Source organism: Ranitomeya variabilis, chromosome 1 (assembly GCF_051348905.1).
Source record: "Ranitomeya variabilis isolate aRanVar5 chromosome 1, aRanVar5.hap1, whole genome shotgun sequence".
In the NCBI taxonomy this organism is placed as follows: domain Eukaryota; kingdom Metazoa; phylum Chordata; class Amphibia; order Anura; family Dendrobatidae; genus Ranitomeya; species Ranitomeya variabilis.
The window spans coordinates 1,020,058,781-1,020,080,511 of NC_135232.1; the positions used below are offsets into that span (position 1 = coordinate 1,020,058,781).

The 21,731-nt window shown below is 43.5% G+C and overlaps 1 protein-coding gene across 11 annotated transcripts in view; it reads left to right on the forward strand.

Moving 5' to 3' along the window:
- The window catches only part of TENM3 (teneurin transmembrane protein 3), a 1,770,339-nt gene that overhangs the window by 1,729,633 nt on the left and 18,975 nt on the right, over positions 1 to 21,731 (forward strand). For all 11 annotated transcript variants that reach the window (XM_077279546.1, XM_077279548.1, XM_077279545.1 and 8 more), the window contains one exon: positions 19,986 to 20,282. In XM_077279546.1, the coding sequence (XP_077135661.1) occupies positions 19,986 to 20,282 (297 nt within the window). The remainder of the gene's footprint in view (positions 1 to 19,985; positions 20,283 to 21,731) is intronic.

Below are 21,731 nucleotides of genomic sequence, written 5' to 3' on the forward strand. Positions count from 1 at the left end.
TGGATACACAGGCAGCTAGGTGGTGAGTGGAGGAGTATTTAAAGTAAGGACCGCAGACAGGCTATCAAAGGCCTAACATAACAAACAATAGGCTCATGGCAGTTTTACAGCGGTTACATGGATACACGGGCAGGCAGCTTGGTGGTGAGTGGAGGAGTATTTAAAGTATGGACCGCAGACAGGCTTCGAAGGCCTAACACAATAAAATGGGCTGGCTGTAGGCACTTTAAAATTGGTTCCAGGGGTACACGGGCAGCAGTGGTCTGGTCAGTGGAGGCCTAGTGGAAGTATGGACCGCAGACAGGCTTCGAAGGCCTAACACAATAAAATGGGCTGGCTGTAGGCACTTTAAAATTGGTTCCAGGGGTACACGGGCAGCAGTGGTCTGGTCAGTGGAGGCCTAGTGGAAGTATGGACCGCAGACAGGCTTCGAAGGCCTAACACAATAAAATGGGCTGGCTGTAGGCACTTTAAAATTGGTTCCAGGGGTACACGGGCAGCAGTGGTCTGGTCAGTGGAGGACTAGTGGAAGTATGGACCGCAGACAGGCTTCGAAGGCCTAACACAATAAAATGGGCTGGCTGTAGGCACTTTAAAATTGGTTCCAGGGGTACACGGGCAGCAGTGGTCTGGTCAGTGGAGGCCTAGTGGAAGTATGGACCGCAGACAGGCTTCGAAGGCCTAACACAATAAAATGGGCTGACTGTAGGCACTTTAAAATTGGTTCCAGGGGTACACGGGCAGCAGTGGTCTGGTCAGTGGAGGACTAGTGGAAGTATGGACCGCAGACAGGCTTCGAAGGCCTAACACAATAAAATGGGCTGGCTGTAGGCACTTTAAAATTGGTTCCAGGGGTACACGGGCAGCAGTGGTCTGGTCAGTGGAGGACTAGTGGAAGGAGGGAGCGCAGAAAGGCTTCAAAGGCCTAACATAACAAACAATAGGCTCATGGCAGTTTTACAGCGGTTACATGGATACACGGGCAGGCAGCTTGGTGGTGGTGAGTGGAGGAGTATTTAAAGTAGGGACCGCAGACAGGCTATCAAAGGCCTAACATAAAAAAACAATAGGCTCATGGCAGTTTCACAGCGGTTACATGGATACACGGGCAGGCAGCTTGGTGGTGGTGAGTGGAGGAGTATTTAAAGTAGGGACCGCAGACAGGCTATCAAAGGCCTAACATAACAAACAATAGGCTCATGGCAGTTTTACAGCGGTTACATGGATACACGGGCAGGCAGCTTGGTGCTGAGTGGAGGAGTATTTAAAGTATGGACCGCAGACAGGCTTCGAAGGCCTAACACAATAAAATGGGCTGGCTGTAGGCACTTTAAAATTGGTTCCAGGGGTACACGGGCAGCAGTGGTCTGGTCAGTGGAGGCCTAGTGGAAGGAGGGACCGCAGACAGGCTTCGAAGGCCTAACACAATAAAATGGGCTGGCTGTAGGCACTTTAAAATTGGTTCCAGGGGTACACGGGCAGCAGTGGTCTGGTCAGTGGAGGCCTAGTGGAAGTATGGACCGCAGACAGGCTTCGAAGGCCTAACACAATAAAATGGGCTGGCTGTAGGCACTTTAAAATTGGTTCCAGGGGTACACGGGCAGCAGTGGTCTGGTCAGTGGAGGACTAGTGGAAGTATGGACCGCAGACAGGCTTCGAAGGCCTAACACAATAAAATGGGCTGGCTGTAGGCACTTTAAAATTGGTTCCAGGGGTACACGGGCAGCAGTGGTCTGGTCAGTGGAGGCCTAGTGGAAGGAGGGACCGCAGACAGGCTTCGAAGGCCTAACACAATAAAATGGGCTGGCTGTAGGCACTTTAAAATTGGTTCCAGGGGTACACGGGCAGCAGTGGTCTGGTCAGTGGAGGCCTAGTGGAAGGAGGGACCGCAGACAGGCTTCGAAGGCCTAACACAATAAAATGGGCTGGCTGTAGGCACTTTAAAATTGGTTCCAGGGGTACACGGGCAGCAGTGGTCTGGTCAGTGGAGGCCTAGTGGAAGTATGGACCGCAGACAGGCTTCGAAGGCCTAACACAATAAAATGGGCTGGCTGTAGGCACTTTAAAATTGGTTCCAGGGGTACACGGGCAGCAGTGGTCTGGTCAGTGGAGGACTAGTGGAAGTATGGACCGCAGACAGGCTTCGAAGGCCTAACACAATAAAATGGGCTGGCTGTAGGCACTTTAAAATTGGTTCCAGGGGTACACGGGCAGCAGTGGTCTGGTCAGTGGAGGCCTAGTGGAAGGAGGGACCGCAGACAGGCTTCGAAGGCCTAACACAATAAAATGGGCTGGCTGTAGGCACTTTAAAATTGGTTCCAGGGGTACACGGGCAGCAGTGGTCTGGTCAGTGGAGGACTAGTGGAAGGAGGGAGCGCAGAAAGGCTTCAAAGGCCTAAAATAACAAACAATAGGCTCATGGCAGTTTTACAGCGGTTACATGGATACACGGGCAGGCAGCTTGGTGGTCAGTGGAGGAGTAGGGACCGCAGACAGGCTATCAAAGGCCTAAAATAACAAACAATAGGCTCATGGCAGTTTTACAGCGGTTACATGGATACACGGGCAGGCAGCTTGGTGCTGAGTGGAGGAGTAGTGCAAGGAGTGTCTGTCCCAGTACTCCCAAAATATAAATAGATGTTAATGTCTCGCAAAACAACCAAAACAAAAAAAAAGATGGCATACTTAGGTACAGGGGTGGGCTCATCTGCTGTGTTTCTGACATAGTAATTTGGCAGTAACTATTTAATGGTGCCAATATAGGACACAGACACAGACTACTTTAAGTTGCATCATAGATGTCTACAAATTTGTATTGTCAGTGCCAGACATTGAATGATGTCAGCGAATAGACTAAAGATTGGTGGAGCTGTGCGACATAATTTTGCACGTAGTAGAGCCCAGTTTGAGCTGGGGTAGGGGGGAACTCTCTTGAGGCCGGCGGGACCGCCCCAGGGCCACTCATGTTACAACGGTGTGTCTGACGTTGGGTGCGCACCACCACCGCCAGAGACACTACATTGTACTATGAGGGACCCAGTAGCAATGCCGTCAACCAAAAGCGAGCACACCCACCTCTTCAGACAAACAGCAGTCTCACGGGTGCTTGCGCCAAGTCGCGATACCACGGCCCCGTGTGGGGAGTTTGGCCATTTAGGGAGGTGTAAACATGTCGTATGCTGTACAATCTGCAGCAGCAAATTAGACATTAGAAAAGTAATTCACAGGCAAGAGCTTTTCATAGGAAAGCTAGGTGTCGGCCGGGCAAGGTGGGGCAAAAGATTTTGAAATCCAGTTGTGGTTCATTTTAATGAATGTTAGATCGTCAACATTTTGGGTAGCCAGACGAGTCCTTTTTTCGGTTAATATTGACCCTGCAGCACTGAATACTCTTTCTGATAGGACACTTGCTGCCGGGCAAGCAAGCTCCTGCAATGCATATTCTGCCAATTCTGGCCAGGTGTCTAATTTGGAGGCCCAGTAATCAAATGGGAATGACGGTTGAGGGAGAACATCGATAAGGGATGAAAAATAGTTAGTAACCATACTGGACAAATGTTGTCTCCTGTCACTTTCAATTGATGCAGCAGTACCTGTCCTGTCTGCGGTCATAGCAAAATCACTCCACAACCTGGTCAGAAAACCCCTCTGTCCAACGCCACTTCTGATGTGTGCACCCCTAACACTCCTAGTCTGCTGCCCCCTGGAGCTCGTGTGAGAACGATCACGTGCGCTGTGTGCTGGGAATGCCTGAAGCAAACGGTCAACAAGAGTTGATTGTTTGGTTGCTAATATTAGTTCCAAGTTCTCATGTGGCATAATATTTTGCAATTTGCCTTTATAGCGTGGATCAAGGAGGCAGGCCAACCAGTAATCGTCATCGTTCATCATTTTCGTAATGCGTGTGTCCCTTTGTAGGATACGTAAGGCATAATCCGCCATGTGGGCCAAAGTTCCACTTGTCAAATCTCCGGTTGTGATTGGTTGAGGGGCAGTTGCAGGCAAATCTACGTCACTTGTGTCCCTCAAAAAACCAGAACCCGGCCGTGACACGCAACCAATTTCCTGTGCCCCCGTGAAAGTTTCCGCATTAAAAATATACTCATCCCCATCATCCTCCTCGTCCTCCACCTCCTCTTCGCCCGCTACCTCGTCCTGTACACTGCCCTGACCAGACAATGGCTGACTGTCATCAAGGCTTCCCTCTTCCTCTGGTGCAGACGCCTGCTCCTTTATGTGCGTCAAACTTTGCATCAGCAGACGCATTAGGGGGATGCTCATGCTTATTACGGCGTTGTCTGCACTAACCAGCCGTGTGCATTCCTCAAAACACTGAAGGACTTGACACATGTCTTGTATCTTCGACCACTGCACACCTGACAACTCCATGTCTGCCATCCTACTGCCTGCCCGTGTATCCTCCCACAAATAAATAACAGCACGCCTCTGTTCGCACAGTCTCTGAAGCATGTGCAGTGTTGAGTTCCACCTTGTTGCAACGTCTATGATTAGGCGATGCTGGGGAAGGTTCAAAGACCGCTGATAGGTCTGCATACGGCTGGCGTGTACAGGCGAACGTCGGATATGTGAGCAAAGTGCACGCACTTTGAGGAGCAGGTCGGAGAACCCAGGATAAGTTTTCAATAAGCACTGCACCACCAGGTTTAAGGTGTGAGCCAGGCAAGGAATGTGTTTCAGTTGGGAAAGGGAGATGGCAGCCATGAAATTCCTTCCGTTATCACTCACTACCTTGCCTGCCTCAAGATCTACTGTGCCCAGCCACGACTGCGTTTCTTGTTGCAAGAACTCGGACAGAACTTCCGCGGTGTGTCTGTTGTCGCCCAAACACTTCATAGCCAATACAGCCTGCTGACGCTTGGCAGTAGCTGGCCCATAATGGGACAACTGGTGTGCAACAGTGTCATCTGCCGATGGAGTGGTTGGCCGACTGCGTTCTGTGGAAGAGCTGTAGCTTCTGCAGGAGGACGAGGAGGAGGAGGAGGGGGTGCGAACGCCTACAGCCAACTGTTTCCTAGACCGTGGGCTAGGCACAACTGTCCCTAAATTGATGTCGCCTGTGGACCCTGCATCCACCACATTCACCCAGTGTGCCGTGATGGACACATAACGTCCCTGGCCATGCCTACTGGTCCATGCATCTGTAGTCAGGTGCACCTTTGTACTCACAGATTGCCTGAGTGCATGGACGATGCGCTGTTTAACATGCTGGTGCAGGGCTGGGATGGCTTTTCTGGAAAAAAAGTGTCGACTGGGTAGCTCGTATCGTGGTTCAGCGTACTCCATCAGGGCTTTGAAAGCTTCGCTTTCAACTAACCGGTAGGGCATCATCTCTAACGAGATTAGTCTAGCTATGTGGGCGTTAAAACCCTGTGTACGCGGATGCGAGGATAAGTACTTCCTTTTTCTAACCAGAGTCTCATGTAGGGTGAGCTGGACTGGAGAGCTGTAGATCGTGGAACTTTCGGGTGTGCCGGTGGACATGGCAGACTGAGAGACGGTTGGAGACGGTATTGTTTCCGCCGGTGCCCTACATGCAATATTTCCTCCTACAAAACTGGTGATTCCCTGACCCTGACTGCTTTTGGCTGGCAAAGAAACCTGCACAGATACTGCCGGTGGTGCGGAAAATGGTGGCCTTACAGTGACGGAAGGGATGTTGCGTTGCTGACTAGCTTCATTGGCCGAGGGTGCTACAACCTTGAGGGACGTTTGGTAGTTAGTCCAGGCTTGAGAATGCATGGTGGTTAAGTGTCTATGCATGCAACTAGTATTTAGACTTTTCAGATTCTGACCTCTGCTTAAGCTAGTTGAACATTTTTGACAGATGACTTTGCGCTGATCAGTTGGATGTTGTTTAAAAAAATGCCAGACTGCACTCTTCCTAGACTCTGATCCCTTTTCAGGGATTGCAGACTGAGCTTTAACCGGATGGCAACGCTGTGCTCCAACAGGTTTTGGCTTTGACACGCGTTTTGGTCCAGATACGGGCCCGGCAGATGGAACCTGTTGCGATGTTGATGCCTGCTGCGGCCCCTCCTCCACCTCCGCTTCTGAACTACTGCCGCCTGCACCCTGTTCCCCCAATGGCTGCCAATCGGGGTCAATAACTGGGTCATCTATTACCTCCTCTTCGAGCTCGTGTGCAACTTCGTCTGTGTCACTGTGTCGGTCGGTGGTATAGCGTTCGTGGCGGGGCAACATAGTCTCATCAGGGTCTGATTGTGGATCTGTACCCTGAGAGGGCAATGTGGTGGTCTGAGTCAAAGGAGCAGCATAGTACTCTGGCTGTGGCTGTGCATCAGTGCACTCCATGTCAGAATATACTTGTAATGGGCATGGCCTGTTAAATGTTTCACTTTCTAAGCCAGGGACGGTATGTGTAAAGAGCTCCATGGAGTGACCCGTTGTGTCGCCTGCTGCATCCTTCTCTCTTGTTGTAGTTTTTGCTGAGGAGGACAAGGAAGCGACTTGTCCCTGACCGTGAACATCCACAAGCGACGCGCTGCTTTTACATTTACCAGTTTCGGAAGAGGAGGCAAAAGAGCTAGAGGCTGAGTCTGCAATGTAAGCCAAAACTTGCTGTTGCTGCTCCGCCTTTAAAAGCGGTTTTCCTACTCCCAGAAAAGAGAGCGTTCGAGGCCTTGTGTAGCCTGACGACGAAACTGGCTCCACAGCTCCAGACTTAGGTGGAATATTTTTATCCCCACGACCACCTGATGCTCCACTACCACTACCATCATTACCAGCTGACAATGAACGCCCACGACGACCTCTTGCACCAGACTTCCTCATTGTTTTAAAATCTTAACCAAAGTAACTTTATTTGTTGCTATCAAACAACTTACACGGTGAGCTATAACTTCAGTATGATTTCAATATCCCTTAACAGGTTGGTGAGACCACAAGGAAAATCAGGCACAATGTTACACACTCTGTTTTCTGTGGCACAAAATCACAGAGATGACACACACGCAGGACTGTCACTCAAGCACTAATGTCAATATTAATCTCCCACCTAATTTATTTATTTTTTTTTCTCAGGGAGACTTTAGAAACCAAATAATATTAAAAAAAAAAAAAAAAAAGGCTTTCTATGGCCCACAATTAGAGAGAGAGAGGTGGCACAACCAGGAGTCAAGACTGGCGCACAAGCTGAAAGGGCAATATTACTCTCCCACTGTTTTTTATGTTTTTTTTGTTTTTTTCAGGGAGACTTTAGAAACCAAATAATATTAAAAAAACCAAAAAAAAAAAAGGCTTTCTATGGCCCACTGAATGAGAGGGAGAGAGGTGGCACACCCAGGAGTCAAGACTGGCACACAAGCTGAAAGGGCAATATTACTCTCCCACTGTTTTTTTATGTATTTTTTGTTTTTTCAGGGAGACTTTAGAAACCCAATAATATTTTAAAAAAAAAAAAAGGCTTTCTATGGCCCACAATTAGAGAGAGAGAGGTGGCACAACCAGGAGTCAAGACTGGCGCACAAGCTGAAAGGGCAATATTACTCTCCCACTGTTTTTTATGTTTTTTTTGTTTTTTTCAGGGAGACTTTAGAAACCAAATAATATTAAAAAAACCAAAAAAAAAAAAGGCTTTCTATGGCCCACTGAATGAGAGGGAGAGAGGTGGCACACCCAGGAGTCAAGACTGGCACACAAGCTGAAAGGGCAATATTACTCTCCCACTGTTTTTTTATGTATTTTTTGTTTTTTTCAGGGAGACTTTAGAAACCCAATAATATTTAAAAAAAAAAATAAATAGGCTTTCTATGGCCCACTGAATGAGAGGGAGAGAGGTGGCACACCCAGGAGTCAAGACTGGCACACAAGCTGAAAGGGCAATATTACTCTCCCACTGTTTTTTTAGGTTTTTTTTGTTTTTTCAGGGAGACTTTAGAAACCCAATAATATTTAAAAAAAAAAATAAATAGGCTTTCTATGGCCCACTGAATGAAAGGGAGAGAGGTGGCACACCCAGGAGTCAAGACTGGCACACAAGCTGAAAGGGCAATATTACTCTCCCACTGTTTTTTTATGTATTTTTTGTTTTTTTCAGGGAGACTTTAGAAACCCAATAATATTTTAAAAAAAAAATAAATAGGCTTTCTATGGCCCACTGAATGAGAGGGAGAGAGGTGGCACACCCAGGAGTCAAGACTGGCACACAAGCTGAAAGGGCAATATTACTCTCCCACTGTTTTTTTAGGTTTTTTTTTTTTTTTCAGGGAGAATTAGAAACCAAATAATATTAAAAAAAAAAAAAATAGGCTTTCTATGGCCCACTGAATGAAAGGGAGAGAGGTGGCACACCCAGGAGTCAAGACTGGCACACAAGCTGAAAGGGCAATATTACTCTCCCACTGTTTTTTTATGTATTTTTTGTTTTTTCAGGGAGACTTTAGAAACCCAATAATATTTAAAAAAAAAAATAAATAGGCTTTCTATGGCCCACTGAATGAGAGGGAGAGAGGTGGCACACCCAGGAGTCAAGACTGGCACACAAGCTGAAAGGGCAATATTACTCTCCCACTGTTTTTTTAGGTTTTTTTTGTTTTTTCAGGGAGACTTTAGAAACCCAATAATATTTAAAAAAAAAAATAAATAGGCTTTCTATGGCCCACTGAATGAAAGGGAGAGAGGTGGCACACCCAGGAGTCAAGACTGGCACACAAGCTGAAAGGGCAATATTACTCTCCCACTGTTTTTTTATGTATTTTTTGTTTTTTTCAGGGAGACTTTAGAAACCCAATAATATTTTAAAAAAAAAATAAATAGGCTTTCTATGGCCCACTGAATGAGAGGGAGAGAGGTGGCACACCCAGGAGTCAAGACTGGCACACAAGCTGAAAGGGCAATATTACTCTCCCACTGTTTTTTTAGGTTTTTTTTTTTTTTTCAGGGAGAATTAGAAACCAAATAATATTAAAAAAAAAAAAAATAGGCTTTCTATGGCCCACTGAATGAAAGGGAGAGAGGTGGCACACCCAGGAGTCAAGACTGGCACACAAGCTGAAAGGGCAATATTACTCTCCCACTGTTTTTTTATGTATTTTTTGTTTTTTCAGGGAGACTTTAGAAACCCAATAATATTTAAAAAAAAAAATAAATAGGCTTTCTATGGCCCACTGAATGAGAGGGAGAGAGGTGGCACACCCAGGAGTCAAGACTGGCACACAAGCTGAAAGGGCAATATTACTCTCCCACTGTTTTTTTAGGTTTTTTTTTTTTTTCAGGGAGACTTTAGAAACCAAATAATATTAAAAAAAAAAAAAAAAAAAAAAAAATAGGCTTGCTATAGCCCACTGAATGAGAGATAGCACACACAGCAGTGGCACACAAGCCCTGACTGAGGCCAATATTTTTCTCCCACTGATTGATGTAGTGTTTTTGTGTTGAGGTAGAATTTAGAACACAAATCACGGAAAAAATAAATAGGCTTTCTATGGCCCACTGAATGAAAGGGAGAGAGGTGGCACACCCAGGAGTCAAGACTGGCACACAAGCTGAAAGGGCAATATTACTCTCCCACTGTTTTTTTATGTATTTTTTGTTTTTTCAGGGAGACTTTAGAAACCCAATAATATTTAAAAAAAAAAAAAAGGCTTTCTATGGCCCACAATTAGAGAGAGAGAGGTGGCACAACCAGGAGTCAAGACTGGCGCACAAGCTGAAAGGGCAATATTACTCTCCCACTGTTTTTTATGTTTTTTTTGTTTTTTTCAGGGAGACTTTAGAAACCAAATAATATTAAAAAAACCAAAAAAAAAAAAGGCTTTCTATGGCCCACTGAATGAGAGGGAGAGAGGTGGCACACCCAGGAGTCAAGACTGGCACACAAGCTGAAAGGGCAATATTACTCTCCCACTGTTTTTTTATGTATTTTTTGTTTTTTTCAGGGAGACTTTAGAAACCCAATAATATTTAAAAAAAAAAATAAATAGGCTTTCTATGGCCCACTGAATGAGAGGGAGAGAGGTGGCACACCCAGGAGTCAAGACTGGCACACAAGCTGAAAGGGCAATATTACTCTCCCACTGTTTTTTTAGGTTTTTTTTTTTTTTTCAGGAAGAATTAGAAACCAAATAATATTAAAAAAAAAAAAAATAGGCTTTCTATGGCCCACTGAATGAAAGGGAGAGAGGTGGCACACCCAGGAGTCAAGACTGGCACACAAGCTGAAAGGGCAATATTACTCTCCCACTGTTTTTTTATGTATTTTTTGTTTTTTCAGGGAGACTTTAGAAACCCAATAATATTTAAAAAAAAAAAAAAGGCTTTCTATGGCCCACAATTAGAGAGAGAGAGGTGGCACAACCAGGAGTCAAGACTGGCGCACAAGCTGAAAGGGCAATATTACTCTCCCACTGTTTTTTATGTTTTTTTTGTTTTTTTCAGGGAGACTTTAGAAACCAAATAATATTAAAAAAACCAAAAAAAAAAAAGGCTTTCTATGGCCCACTGAATGAGAGGGAGAGAGGTGGCACACCCAGGAGTCAAGACTGGCACACAAGCTGAAAGGGCAATATTACTCTCCCACTGTTTTTTTATGTATTTTTTGTTTTTTTCAGGGAGACTTTAGAAACCCAATAATATTTAAAAAAAAAAATAAATAGGCTTTCTATGGCCCACTGAATGAGAGGGAGAGAGGTGGCACACCCAGGAGTCAAGACTGGCACACAAGCTGAAAGGGCAATATTACTCTCCCACTGTTTTTTTAGGTTTTTTTTGTTTTTTCAGGGAGACTTTAGAAACCCAATAATATTTAAAAAAAAAAATAAATAGGCTTTCTATGGCCCACTGAATGAAAGGGAGAGAGGTGGCACACCCAGGAGTCAAGACTGGCACACAAGCTGAAAGGGCAATATTACTCTCCCACTGTTTTTTTATGTATTTTTTGTTTTTTTCAGGGAGACTTTAGAAACCCAATAATATTTTAAAAAAAAAATAAATAGGCTTTCTATGGCCCACTGAATGAGAGGGAGAGAGGTGGCACACCCAGGAGTCAAGACTGGCACACAAGCTGAAAGGGCAATATTACTCTCCCACTGTTTTTTTAGGTTTTTTTTTTTTTTTCAGGGAGAATTAGAAACCAAATAATATTAAAAAAAAAAAAAATAGGCTTTCTATGGCCCACTGAATGAAAGGGAGAGAGGTGGCACACCCAGGAGTCAAGACTGGCACACAAGCTGAAAGGGCAATATTACTCTCCCACTGTTTTTTTATGTATTTTTTGTTTTTTCAGGGAGACTTTAGAAACCCAATAATATTTAAAAAAAAAAATAAATAGGCTTTCTATGGCCCACTGAATGAGAGGGAGAGAGGTGGCACACCCAGGAGTCAAGACTGGCACACAAGCTGAAAGGGCAATATTACTCTCCCACTGTTTTTTTAGGTTTTTTTTGTTTTTTCAGGGAGACTTTAGAAACCCAATAATATTTAAAAAAAAAAATAAATAGGCTTTCTATGGCCCACTGAATGAAAGGGAGAGAGGTGGCACACCCAGGAGTCAAGACTGGCACACAAGCTGAAAGGGCAATATTACTCTCCCACTGTTTTTTTATGTATTTTTTGTTTTTTTCAGGGAGACTTTAGAAACCCAATAATATTTTAAAAAAAAAATAAATAGGCTTTCTATGGCCCACTGAATGAGAGGGAGAGAGGTGGCACACCCAGGAGTCAAGACTGGCACACAAGCTGAAAGGGCAATATTACTCTCCCACTGTTTTTTTAGGTTTTTTTTTTTTTTTCAGGGAGAATTAGAAACCAAATAATATTAAAAAAAAAAAAAATAGGCTTTCTATGGCCCACTGAATGAAAGGGAGAGAGGTGGCACACCCAGGAGTCAAGACTGGCACACAAGCTGAAAGGGCAATATTACTCTCCCACTGTTTTTTTATGTATTTTTTGTTTTTTCAGGGAGACTTTAGAAACCCAATAATATTTAAAAAAAAAAATAAATAGGCTTTCTATGGCCCACTGAATGAGAGGGAGAGAGGTGGCACACCCAGGAGTCAAGACTGGCACACAAGCTGAAAGGGCAATATTACTCTCCCACTGTTTTTTTAGGTTTTTTTTTTTTTTCAGGGAGACTTTAGAAACCAAATAATATTAAAAAAAAAAAAAAAAAAAAAAAAATAGGCTTGCTATAGCCCACTGAATGAGAGATAGCACACACAGCAGTGGCACACAAGCCCTGACTGAGGCCAATATTTTTCTCCCACTGATTGATGTAGTGTTTTTGTGTTGAGGTAGAATTTAGAACACAAATCACGGAAAAAATAAATAGGCTTTCTATGGCCCACTGAATGAAAGGGAGAGAGGTGGCACACCCAGGAGTCAAGACTGGCACACAAGCTGAAAGGGCAATATTACTCTCCCACTGTTTTTTTATGTATTTTTTGTTTTTTCAGGGAGACTTTAGAAACCCAATAATATTTTTAAAAAAAAAAAAGGCTTTCTATGGCCCACAATTAGAGAGAGAGAGGTGGCACAACCAGGAGTCAAGACTGGCGCACAAGCTGAAAGGGCAATATTACTCTCCCACTGTTTTTTATGTTTTTTTTGTTTTTTTCAGGGAGACTTTAGAAACCAAATAATATTAAAAAAAGCAAAAAAAAAAAAGGCTTTCTATGGCCCACTGAATGAGAGGGAGAGAGGTGGCACACCCAGGAGTCAAGACTGGCACACAAGCTGAAAGGGCAATATTACTCTCCCACTGTTTTTTTATGTATTTTTTGTTTTTTTCAGGGAGACTTTAGAAACCCAATAATATTTAAAAAAAAAAATAAATAGGCTTTCTATGGCCCACTGAATGAGAGGGAGAGAGGTGGCACACCCAGGAGTCAAGACTGGCACACAAGCTGAAAGGGCAATATTACTCTCCCACTGTTTTTTTAGGTTTTTTTTTTTTTTCAGGGAGACTTTTGAAACCAAATAATATTAAAAAAAAAAAAAAAAAAAAAATATAGGCTTGCTATAGCCCACTGAATGAGAGATAGCGCACACACAGCAGTGGCACACAAGCCCTGACTGAGGCCAATATTTTTCTCCCACTGATTGATGTAGTGTTTCTGTGTTGAGGTAGATTTTAGAACACAAATCACGGAAAAAATAAATAGGCTTTCTATGGCCCACTCAGTGAGAGATGGCACACACAGGGATGGCACTGTAGCAGAAATGCCAATCTTAATCTCCCACAAAAAAAAAACAAAAAAAAAAAAAAAACTGTCCTACAATTACTATCTCCCTGCAGTAATGTAAGCCAGGTATGGCAGGCAGCAATAGGAGTGGACTGATGCACAAATTAAATAAAAAGTGTGGACAAACAAAAAAGATAGCTGTGCAGAAAGGAAGGAACAAGAGGATATGTGCTTTGAAAAAAGCAGTTGGTTTCCACAGTGGCGTACACACAGCAATACAGCTATCACGGAGCCTTCTAGGGCAGCCCAATGAGCTACAGCGCTGAGGGGAAAAAAAAAAAAAAATAGCTTCCACTGTTCCTGCACACCGAAGGTGGTGTTGGACAGTGGAAATCGCTGCAGCACAAGCGGTTTGGTGGTTAGTGGACCCTGCCTAACGCTCTCCCTGCTTCTGATGAAGCGGCAGCAACCTGTCCCTAAGCTCAGATCAGCAGCAGTAAGATGGCGGTCGGCGGGAACGCCCCTTTATAGCCCCTGTGACGCCGCAGACAGCAAGCCAATCACTGCAATGCCCTTCTCTAAGATGGTGGGGACCAGGATCTATGTCATCACGCTGCCCACACTCTGCGTTCACCTTCATTGGCTGAGAAATGGCGCTTTTCGCGTCATTGAAACGCGACTTTGGCGCGAAAGTCGCGTACCGCATGGCCGACAAGCACAGGGGTCGGATCGGGTTTCATGAGACGCCGACTTAGCCAAAAGTCGGCGACTTTTGAAAATGATCGACCCGTTTCGCTCAACCCTAGTGGAGACCTGTTCAGATTGGGATACATTAGACCTTGTATCTTCATCATAATTGGATCTGCCCGAGAGAATTGAGTTGGATCTAGATCGGGAATAAGACATGTTCCTAGACCTCGGACGTGACCGACCCCATGGGTTCCGCCATCTGTAAACCCTGGACTGTTGTTTGTCCTGGATGTCTCGATTAAATTTTTTTGTTTTAGTCGTTTGAATATCATGAGCCCATTTTTGTAGATCCGCATCAATTTCTTCATTTAATTTCTTTAACCCTGCTGTTCTGTTTAGATTTCACATACACTTGTACTGTTCCCGGTCATTTTTGACCGTCCTTATAAAATAATCATTTTTAGCTAATCTAAGTGGTTTTTTTAAACAGTTTTTGCACTATTATATTGCTTGTGAAGATGGCTGTTCAAATACCAGAAAAAAAAATAAATACAAAGCTTGTTTTATATTTTTTTTATATCCAAAAGGGAACATGGTATTTTTTCGATTTTTGTAAAAATTGATTATTTTTGCAGATAAAAAAAAATCTTGATCTAAATGTTAACTATAAGTAATAATATCAAACATTATGTAGATATACTTTTTTCAAAGGCAAAAAAAAAAAAAAAAAAAGCTTTTTTCTCTATAAAATGGCAAAAAACGTTGTTTTTTATACACATACTGTTCCCGGTCATTTTTGACCGGACCTAACAAAGTAGTGATTTGTACCTAATTCAAGTGTTATTTGATTACCTGTTGCATTGTTTTACTGTATGTGAACATGGTTTTCAATAATCAGATGAAAAATTAAATCAAAAACTTTTATTTTTTGAATCAAATAAATTAACATTTATGTACAGTGTAATACTGTACAACCAGCAAACACATGGAAAATCAGAAAATCATGATTTACAATATGAAATGTTGACAACTGAATGGAACTAGATCTATATGAACAGCAGGGTAAATAAAAACCAGTGAAATAAATTGCGCATAGCTATACTGGAAGCGAATCCGTCGGCTGTATCGCAACTTGAAAATGTTGGTATGTGTAAATCTGTTCTGACCAAAAGTAGTCAGATACATTGATAAATAGTAGTAGATGCAATATATAGTTCAAAATGAGGTGATAGCACCTTTATTTTTGTCAAAAATTGTCTGGAGAGCTGAATAAAGGCCAATCGGTCATTTTTGACCGAACAGTACAAGTGTAAAAAAATTGTACCAAATAAAGTAAACAAAAATTAAAAAAAAAAAAAATTCCCACAGAGAGTACCCCCCTAATGACGAAAAATCAGGGAGCCTCAAGTCTCAGAATCACACGCTGAATTTTTATAACATTATAGAATTTCAAAAACGGTCATTTTTGACCTAACAGAACAGCAGGGTTAATGCATCACTTGGCATATCCCTCCGCAAACACACCTGTAAATCGTCAATTTCCTTCTCAATTGATTCAAGAGATTCATGGTTCATCTGCTTGAGTAGAACCATGAACCGCTTGGAACAGGTATTAGTCAATTCTTCCCAATTATTTTTGAACTTATCATCCGAGATTGGAAATGACGGAAAAACCTGGATGCGGAGACCACGTGGGATAAGATCTTTTTGAATATACATGTCCAAAAACTCATGGTTCCACCATGTGCGAGTTCTTTTACGTAACAATTCTTTAAAACGATACACAACCTCCTGCAGCTCCTTGGAAGACCCTTCAATACCCCCATCAGCATTATCAAGACAGACATCGTTGATCTGTGCTCGCCAAGTGCAATCACGCGCACGGAAGTCCATGCCTAAAAGTGGGAGAACTGTGAAAAACACAGAGAAAACTGAAACCAAGAATCCCAACTGCATAATGTGAGAAAACGAGGTCTGGCGAAAGTACCGCCAACCACCCCCAAACTCACTACATCCGCTCAAAACATATCATGATACAAGGAGAAAGATGCAGAGCATTGATGAAAATGTAATTAGACAAATTTTATTCCAAGAGAGTCATACAAAGACATATACGGTAATTTAATATCAATTATCAAAGATTAGTAATAAGAGCAAAAATGAATGCTTGAAACATGCTGAAAAGATGCCCCCGTACCCCCAACCCCCCAGGTGTAACTACCAGTAGGGGAGCACACAAGAAACCCCTGCCCAACCCCCCAAAGGAAAAGGAGGGGAGAATTGGAAGCCAAACACTAATTAAAGGTAAACAAAGGCACTAGTGTGCCTAACCTGAAAAGCAAGCACCCATGCCGCTGCAAAAAATATCCATACCAGAGTACCATAGTGGCACCAAAAATAATGGTGGCTTGACATGGGAGCAAAACTTACCAGGTCCAAGGGCAGGGTGGGGAGACAGTCGGGAGGTGGTCCCCGACGCGCGTTTCGTGGCCACAACGTGCCGCTTTCTCAAGGGGATAACTACATTGTGCCCAAAAGGACCTTAAAATAGCCCCTGACCCCGGTCACATGGTACCCGGCGGCCAATTACAGTGGCGCTGTCGGCGCATGCGCACTGCATCCAGCAGGTCCCGGCAGTGAACCATAGCATCAAGACTGGTGCGCACGCGTGGGGGAAACCCAAAGCTTGCGGACGAGCCCCACAGACGCTGGTTCACACCAAGACATGACGGACCGCAGCGCGACACGCACGGCCACCAATGAGAAAAGATATAATTATTACAAAGCAACCCCATAATTGATTTTCAGTCTACAAGTAAATTGGAGACCCGTCAAGCATAAATACCCATGAGCCACATACATGAAAAAAGGGAGGAGAGGCACACAAATAAACAAATACAATTAAAGAAATAATCCAGTCTCTGTGCACCGAAACCAAGCTATGGTAAGCATAGAGAATGCTAGAGACAGCGTCTGCGCTCTATATATACCTACATACTAGAGACAGAGGCCGCGCTCTATATATACCTACATGTTAGAGACAGAGTCTGCGCTCTATATATACCTACATGCTAGAGACAGCGGCTGCACTCTATATATACCTACATACTAGAGACAGCAGCTGCGCTCTATATATACCTATATACTAGAGACAGCGGCTGCTCTCTATATATAAACAAGAGACAAGCAAGGTGGAGGGCACCATCATAATATCACTAACTGGGATCCACCCGGGGTATGTCATATACAAGGCTTTGTTTCAGGCTAGCGGAGCGGTGCTGGCGCATGTGCAGTAGCGCCTTCATTCGCCATCTTAGTACACCTGCTGCTGCCGCCTCAGTCCTATGTGATGTTATGGCATTTCCGGTCCCCTACATAGCGCTCCAGCATTCTGCATAGCGTCTCCATGTGTCTCCCGTTAAGGGGGCGGCGTTTATTGACGCATGTGTACCTGTGCTCCGGTCCACCATGTTTATATACTTACTGCCACTGCGCTATTTTCTTATGCTGATACGGCACTTCCGGTGTTTATTTTGGCCCTGTAGCACTCCGTAGAACGCCATCATGTGTCTCCTAGGAAGGTTCCACGCAGCTGGTATGAATCTATGCATTTTATTCATTAGTATTTATACATGGTCAAAGCAAGGACACCATCACCTTGCCCCTGACGAAGCCACGCTCGTGGCGACACGCGTTGGGCCTCTGTGCCCCCCTTTTTTGACCGGCCTTACCCCCTTGGGTGCTGTCTCCTGCTCTGGGCAGTCCATATAGGGCATTCTCTGACTTCCCATGCCTTTCCTTTCCATCAGGGTTTAGCTGTGCCAATCTCCGCAGGCAGTTTTGGTATGGTATCGTATATACTCATATCTTCCTCATGTATTTAAAGTGTTATGAGGCATTTTCTTTGTTTTTTTACTTTTATTTTGTACCTCTTTACTACAGCCATTGCAGATGGGAGCGTTTATGGGTATATAGATCATTTATTCAATTATTCATTTATCTCCGGTACTGTGCCAAAAGCTTCTGTCATTCAGATCACTAGCAGCTGTATCAGTATTTACTATATTGTACTGCATCTGGGCTCATCACAGGTGCTGGACCATACACGTTCTATAGTCTCTAATTTTGTATTACTTTGCAGTGTTTTTTGGTCTATCTAGCACCACATGGGAGTCAGTGACCATATGGTTATAGTGACTATACGCCCAGAAAGTATTTACTAACATTTTGGAGCAGCTATGTATTTTCCACGTTTATAGAAGTTATATACTGTTATTTGCTATATCTTTGCACCTTATATGTATATACATTGTGGAATAAGTCTTCATCTGGTCTTGGGGGGCATCCCCTTGTTGGGGTATGTACCATTTCTTGGGTTTTAAGTGTTTTTAATTGTTTGATGTGTCTTGTGTGATCATAATAAAACTTGTTATTGATTATATTTATATATTTTTTTGGTGATCCCTGGTTTTGTGTATGTCTTCTTTTCTTTCTTTTTGATATGCTCTCTATATATACCTACATACTAGAGACAGTGGCTGCGCTCTATATATACCTACATGCTAGAGACAGCGGCTGTGCTCTATATATACCTACATACTAGAGACAGCAGCTGCGCTCTATATATACCTATATACTAGAGACAGCGGCTGCGCTCTATATATACCTACATACTAGAGACAGCGGCTGCGCTCTATATATACATACATGCTAGAGACAGCGTCTGCGCTCTATATATACCTACATACTAGAGACAGCGGCTGCGCTCTATATATACCTACATGCTAGAGACAGCGTCTGCGCTCTATATATACCTACATGCTAGAGACAGCGTCTGCGCTCTATATATACCTACATACTAGAGACAGCAGCTGCGCTCTATATATACCTATATAGTAGAGACAGCGGCTGCGCTCTCTATATACCTACATACTGGAGACAGCGGCTGCGCTCTATTTATACCTACATGCTAGAGACTGCGGCTGCGCTCTATATATACCTACAAACTAGAGACAGCGGCTGCGCTCTATATATACCTACATTCTAAAGACAGCGGCTGTGCTCTATATATACCTACATGCAAGAGACAGCGGCTGCGCTCTATATATATCTACATGCTAGAGACACAGGCTGCGCTCTATATATACCTACAAACTAGAGACAGCGGCTGCGCTCTATATATACCTACATTCTAAAGACAGCGGCTGTGCTCTATATATACCTACATGCAAGAGACAGCGGCTGCGCTCTATATATATCTACATGCTAGAGACACAGGCTGCGCTCTATATATACCTACATGCTAGAGACAGCGGCTACGCTCTATATATAGCTACATACTAGAGATAGCGGCTGCGCTCTATATATACCTACATGCTAGAGACAGCGTCTGCGCTCTATATATACCTACATGCTAGAGACAGTGTCTACGCTCTATATATACCTACATGCTAGAGACAGCGGCTGCGCTCTATATATACTTACATGCTAGAGACAGCGGCTGCGCTCTATATATACCTACATGCTAGAGAAAGTGGCTGCGCTCTATATATACCTACATACTAGAGACAGCGGCTGCGCTCTATATATACCTACATGCTGGAGACAGCGGCTGCGCTCTATATATACCTACATACTAGAGACAGCGGCTGCGCTCTATATATACCTACATACTAGAGACAGCGTCTGTGCTCTATATATACCTTCATGCTGGAGACAGCAGCTGCGCTCTATATATACTTACATGCTAGAGACAGAGGCTGTGCTCTATATATACCTACATACTAGAGACAGCGGCTGCGCTCTATATATACCTACATGCTAGACACACGTGCTTAGGAAACTTTTCAATTAATGCACGTTAGTCTTTTTTAACAGATGACTAAATTCCAAAGACCTCAATTTAGAAGAGGTTGAATAAATGCCAGGCTGTCTCTGCGCTTAATGAAACCTTTTAAAACAGCAGTTAGTCTAATGCCGTACACTTATACCAAGTAGTTGCTAAATTAATTTACTGGCATAGGAAATCAATCATTGTAAATGGTGTCTAAACAAAAAGCTCGTAGTTTGTGAAGTAATAACTGCCTGATGTTTCAGCTCTTTGATTTATTGAACCTTCTCGTTTGTTTTATAAAGGTAAATGGCAGAAACCTCCTTTCAGTTGACTATGATCGAACCTTGAAGACAGAAAAGATCTATGACGACCATCGAAAATTCACCTTGAAAATTAGTTATGATAGCGCAGGCCATCCCACCCTGTGGCTCCCAGGCTCCAACTTTATGTCAGTTAATGTCACATATTCATCCACTGGCCAAATCGCCAGCATTCAGCGCGGGGCCACGAATGAGAGAGTCGAATATGACGGACAGGGCAGAATTGTATCAAGGTCATTTGCTGATGGCAAGACGTGGAGCTATACTTATCTAGAAAAGGTAAGGTCCAGATCACTGAAGCCTTTTCTCTATAACATACCTAACACTAAGGGCTCGTTCACACCACTGTATTTTTGGTCTGAGCGCTGTTCGTGGAAAAAACAGCACTCGGACCAATGTTATTTAATGGGACCGTGCAGATGAGCGATTTTTTTACTGACTAAATCTGCTTGTAAAAAAAAAATCGGATAAGACTCGCCCATTCAAGTTTATGGGTGCACCAAAAAAAATCTCATTTCATACTGAGATACAGTATGGCATCCGATTGTTCCATCACATTGCGTTTCTGTAACATGGGAAACTATTAATGATCCTGTAAATGATTAATGGCTGCTGCTATACAAAAAATAGCTTGCACACAAATGACAAGTGAGAAAATAATTGTCTGAGTTTTCTAGACGAAACTCTGAGCAATTTTTTTTGCTTTTGTAACGCTTTTACTATAACGCTTTTCACCATTAGGCAGAGTAAAGGCATTTCCAAAACGAAATCCGTAACTAAATCCGCGGTGGATGAGTTTCCATTTGGACCTACTCTTTGTAATATCAGGGTGTGATTCTGTGATTCTTTCCTAAAGTATGATCGTTACTTGACGGTATATTACTTCACAGCGGCGCACACAGACTGAAGGGGGCCCCTGTTGAAGAACAATATATGGGCTCTTTTCCGATTTTTCCTCATAATTCACAATTCCACCTCCTTTGGAACTGGTAGTGGTCCCCGTACCTCTTGGGCCCCTGTGCAGCTGCACGGTTTGCACCAATGGTATTTCCGCCCCTGTAAGGGTATGTGTCCACGTTCAGGCTTGCTTCAGGATTTGTTCAGGATTTTATGCAGGTAAAATCCTGACCAAAACTGCACCTGAGGTCACTGGCAGGTCACCTGCGGTGTTCCTGCGTGTTTTGCTCATTGTAGCAACATGCTGCGTTTAAAAAAAAACGCACCGCATGTGCGTTTTCACGGCAAAAACGCATGCGTTTTTTAACGCATAGTGGAGACGGGATTTCATTAAATTCCCTCCACTATGCTGTAACATCTGGACGCTGCGTTTTTGACGCTGCGGCTCAGCGCAGCGTCAAAAACGCAGCGTTTCCTGAATGTGGACACATACCCTAATATTGTCTACGGGCAAAGTATTTGTTCTAGGGCCTAGAATCTAGGATGTCAACAGCTGAGACTATTAGGCCACGTGCACACATTGAGTATTTTACCTCAGTATTTGTAAGCCAAAGCCTGGAGTGGAACAATCAGAGGAAAAGTGTAATAGAAACACGCCACCACTGTATTTATCACCCACTCCTGGTTTTGGCTTACAAATACTGAGGTAAAATACTGACCAAATACTAAACATATGAACATGGCTTTAGGTTATGTTCATACATCACATTTTTTTCTGTGTATTTTGCCTTGAAAATGGCAGCACCTTGCAGTTCCAGTCTTAAATCTCAT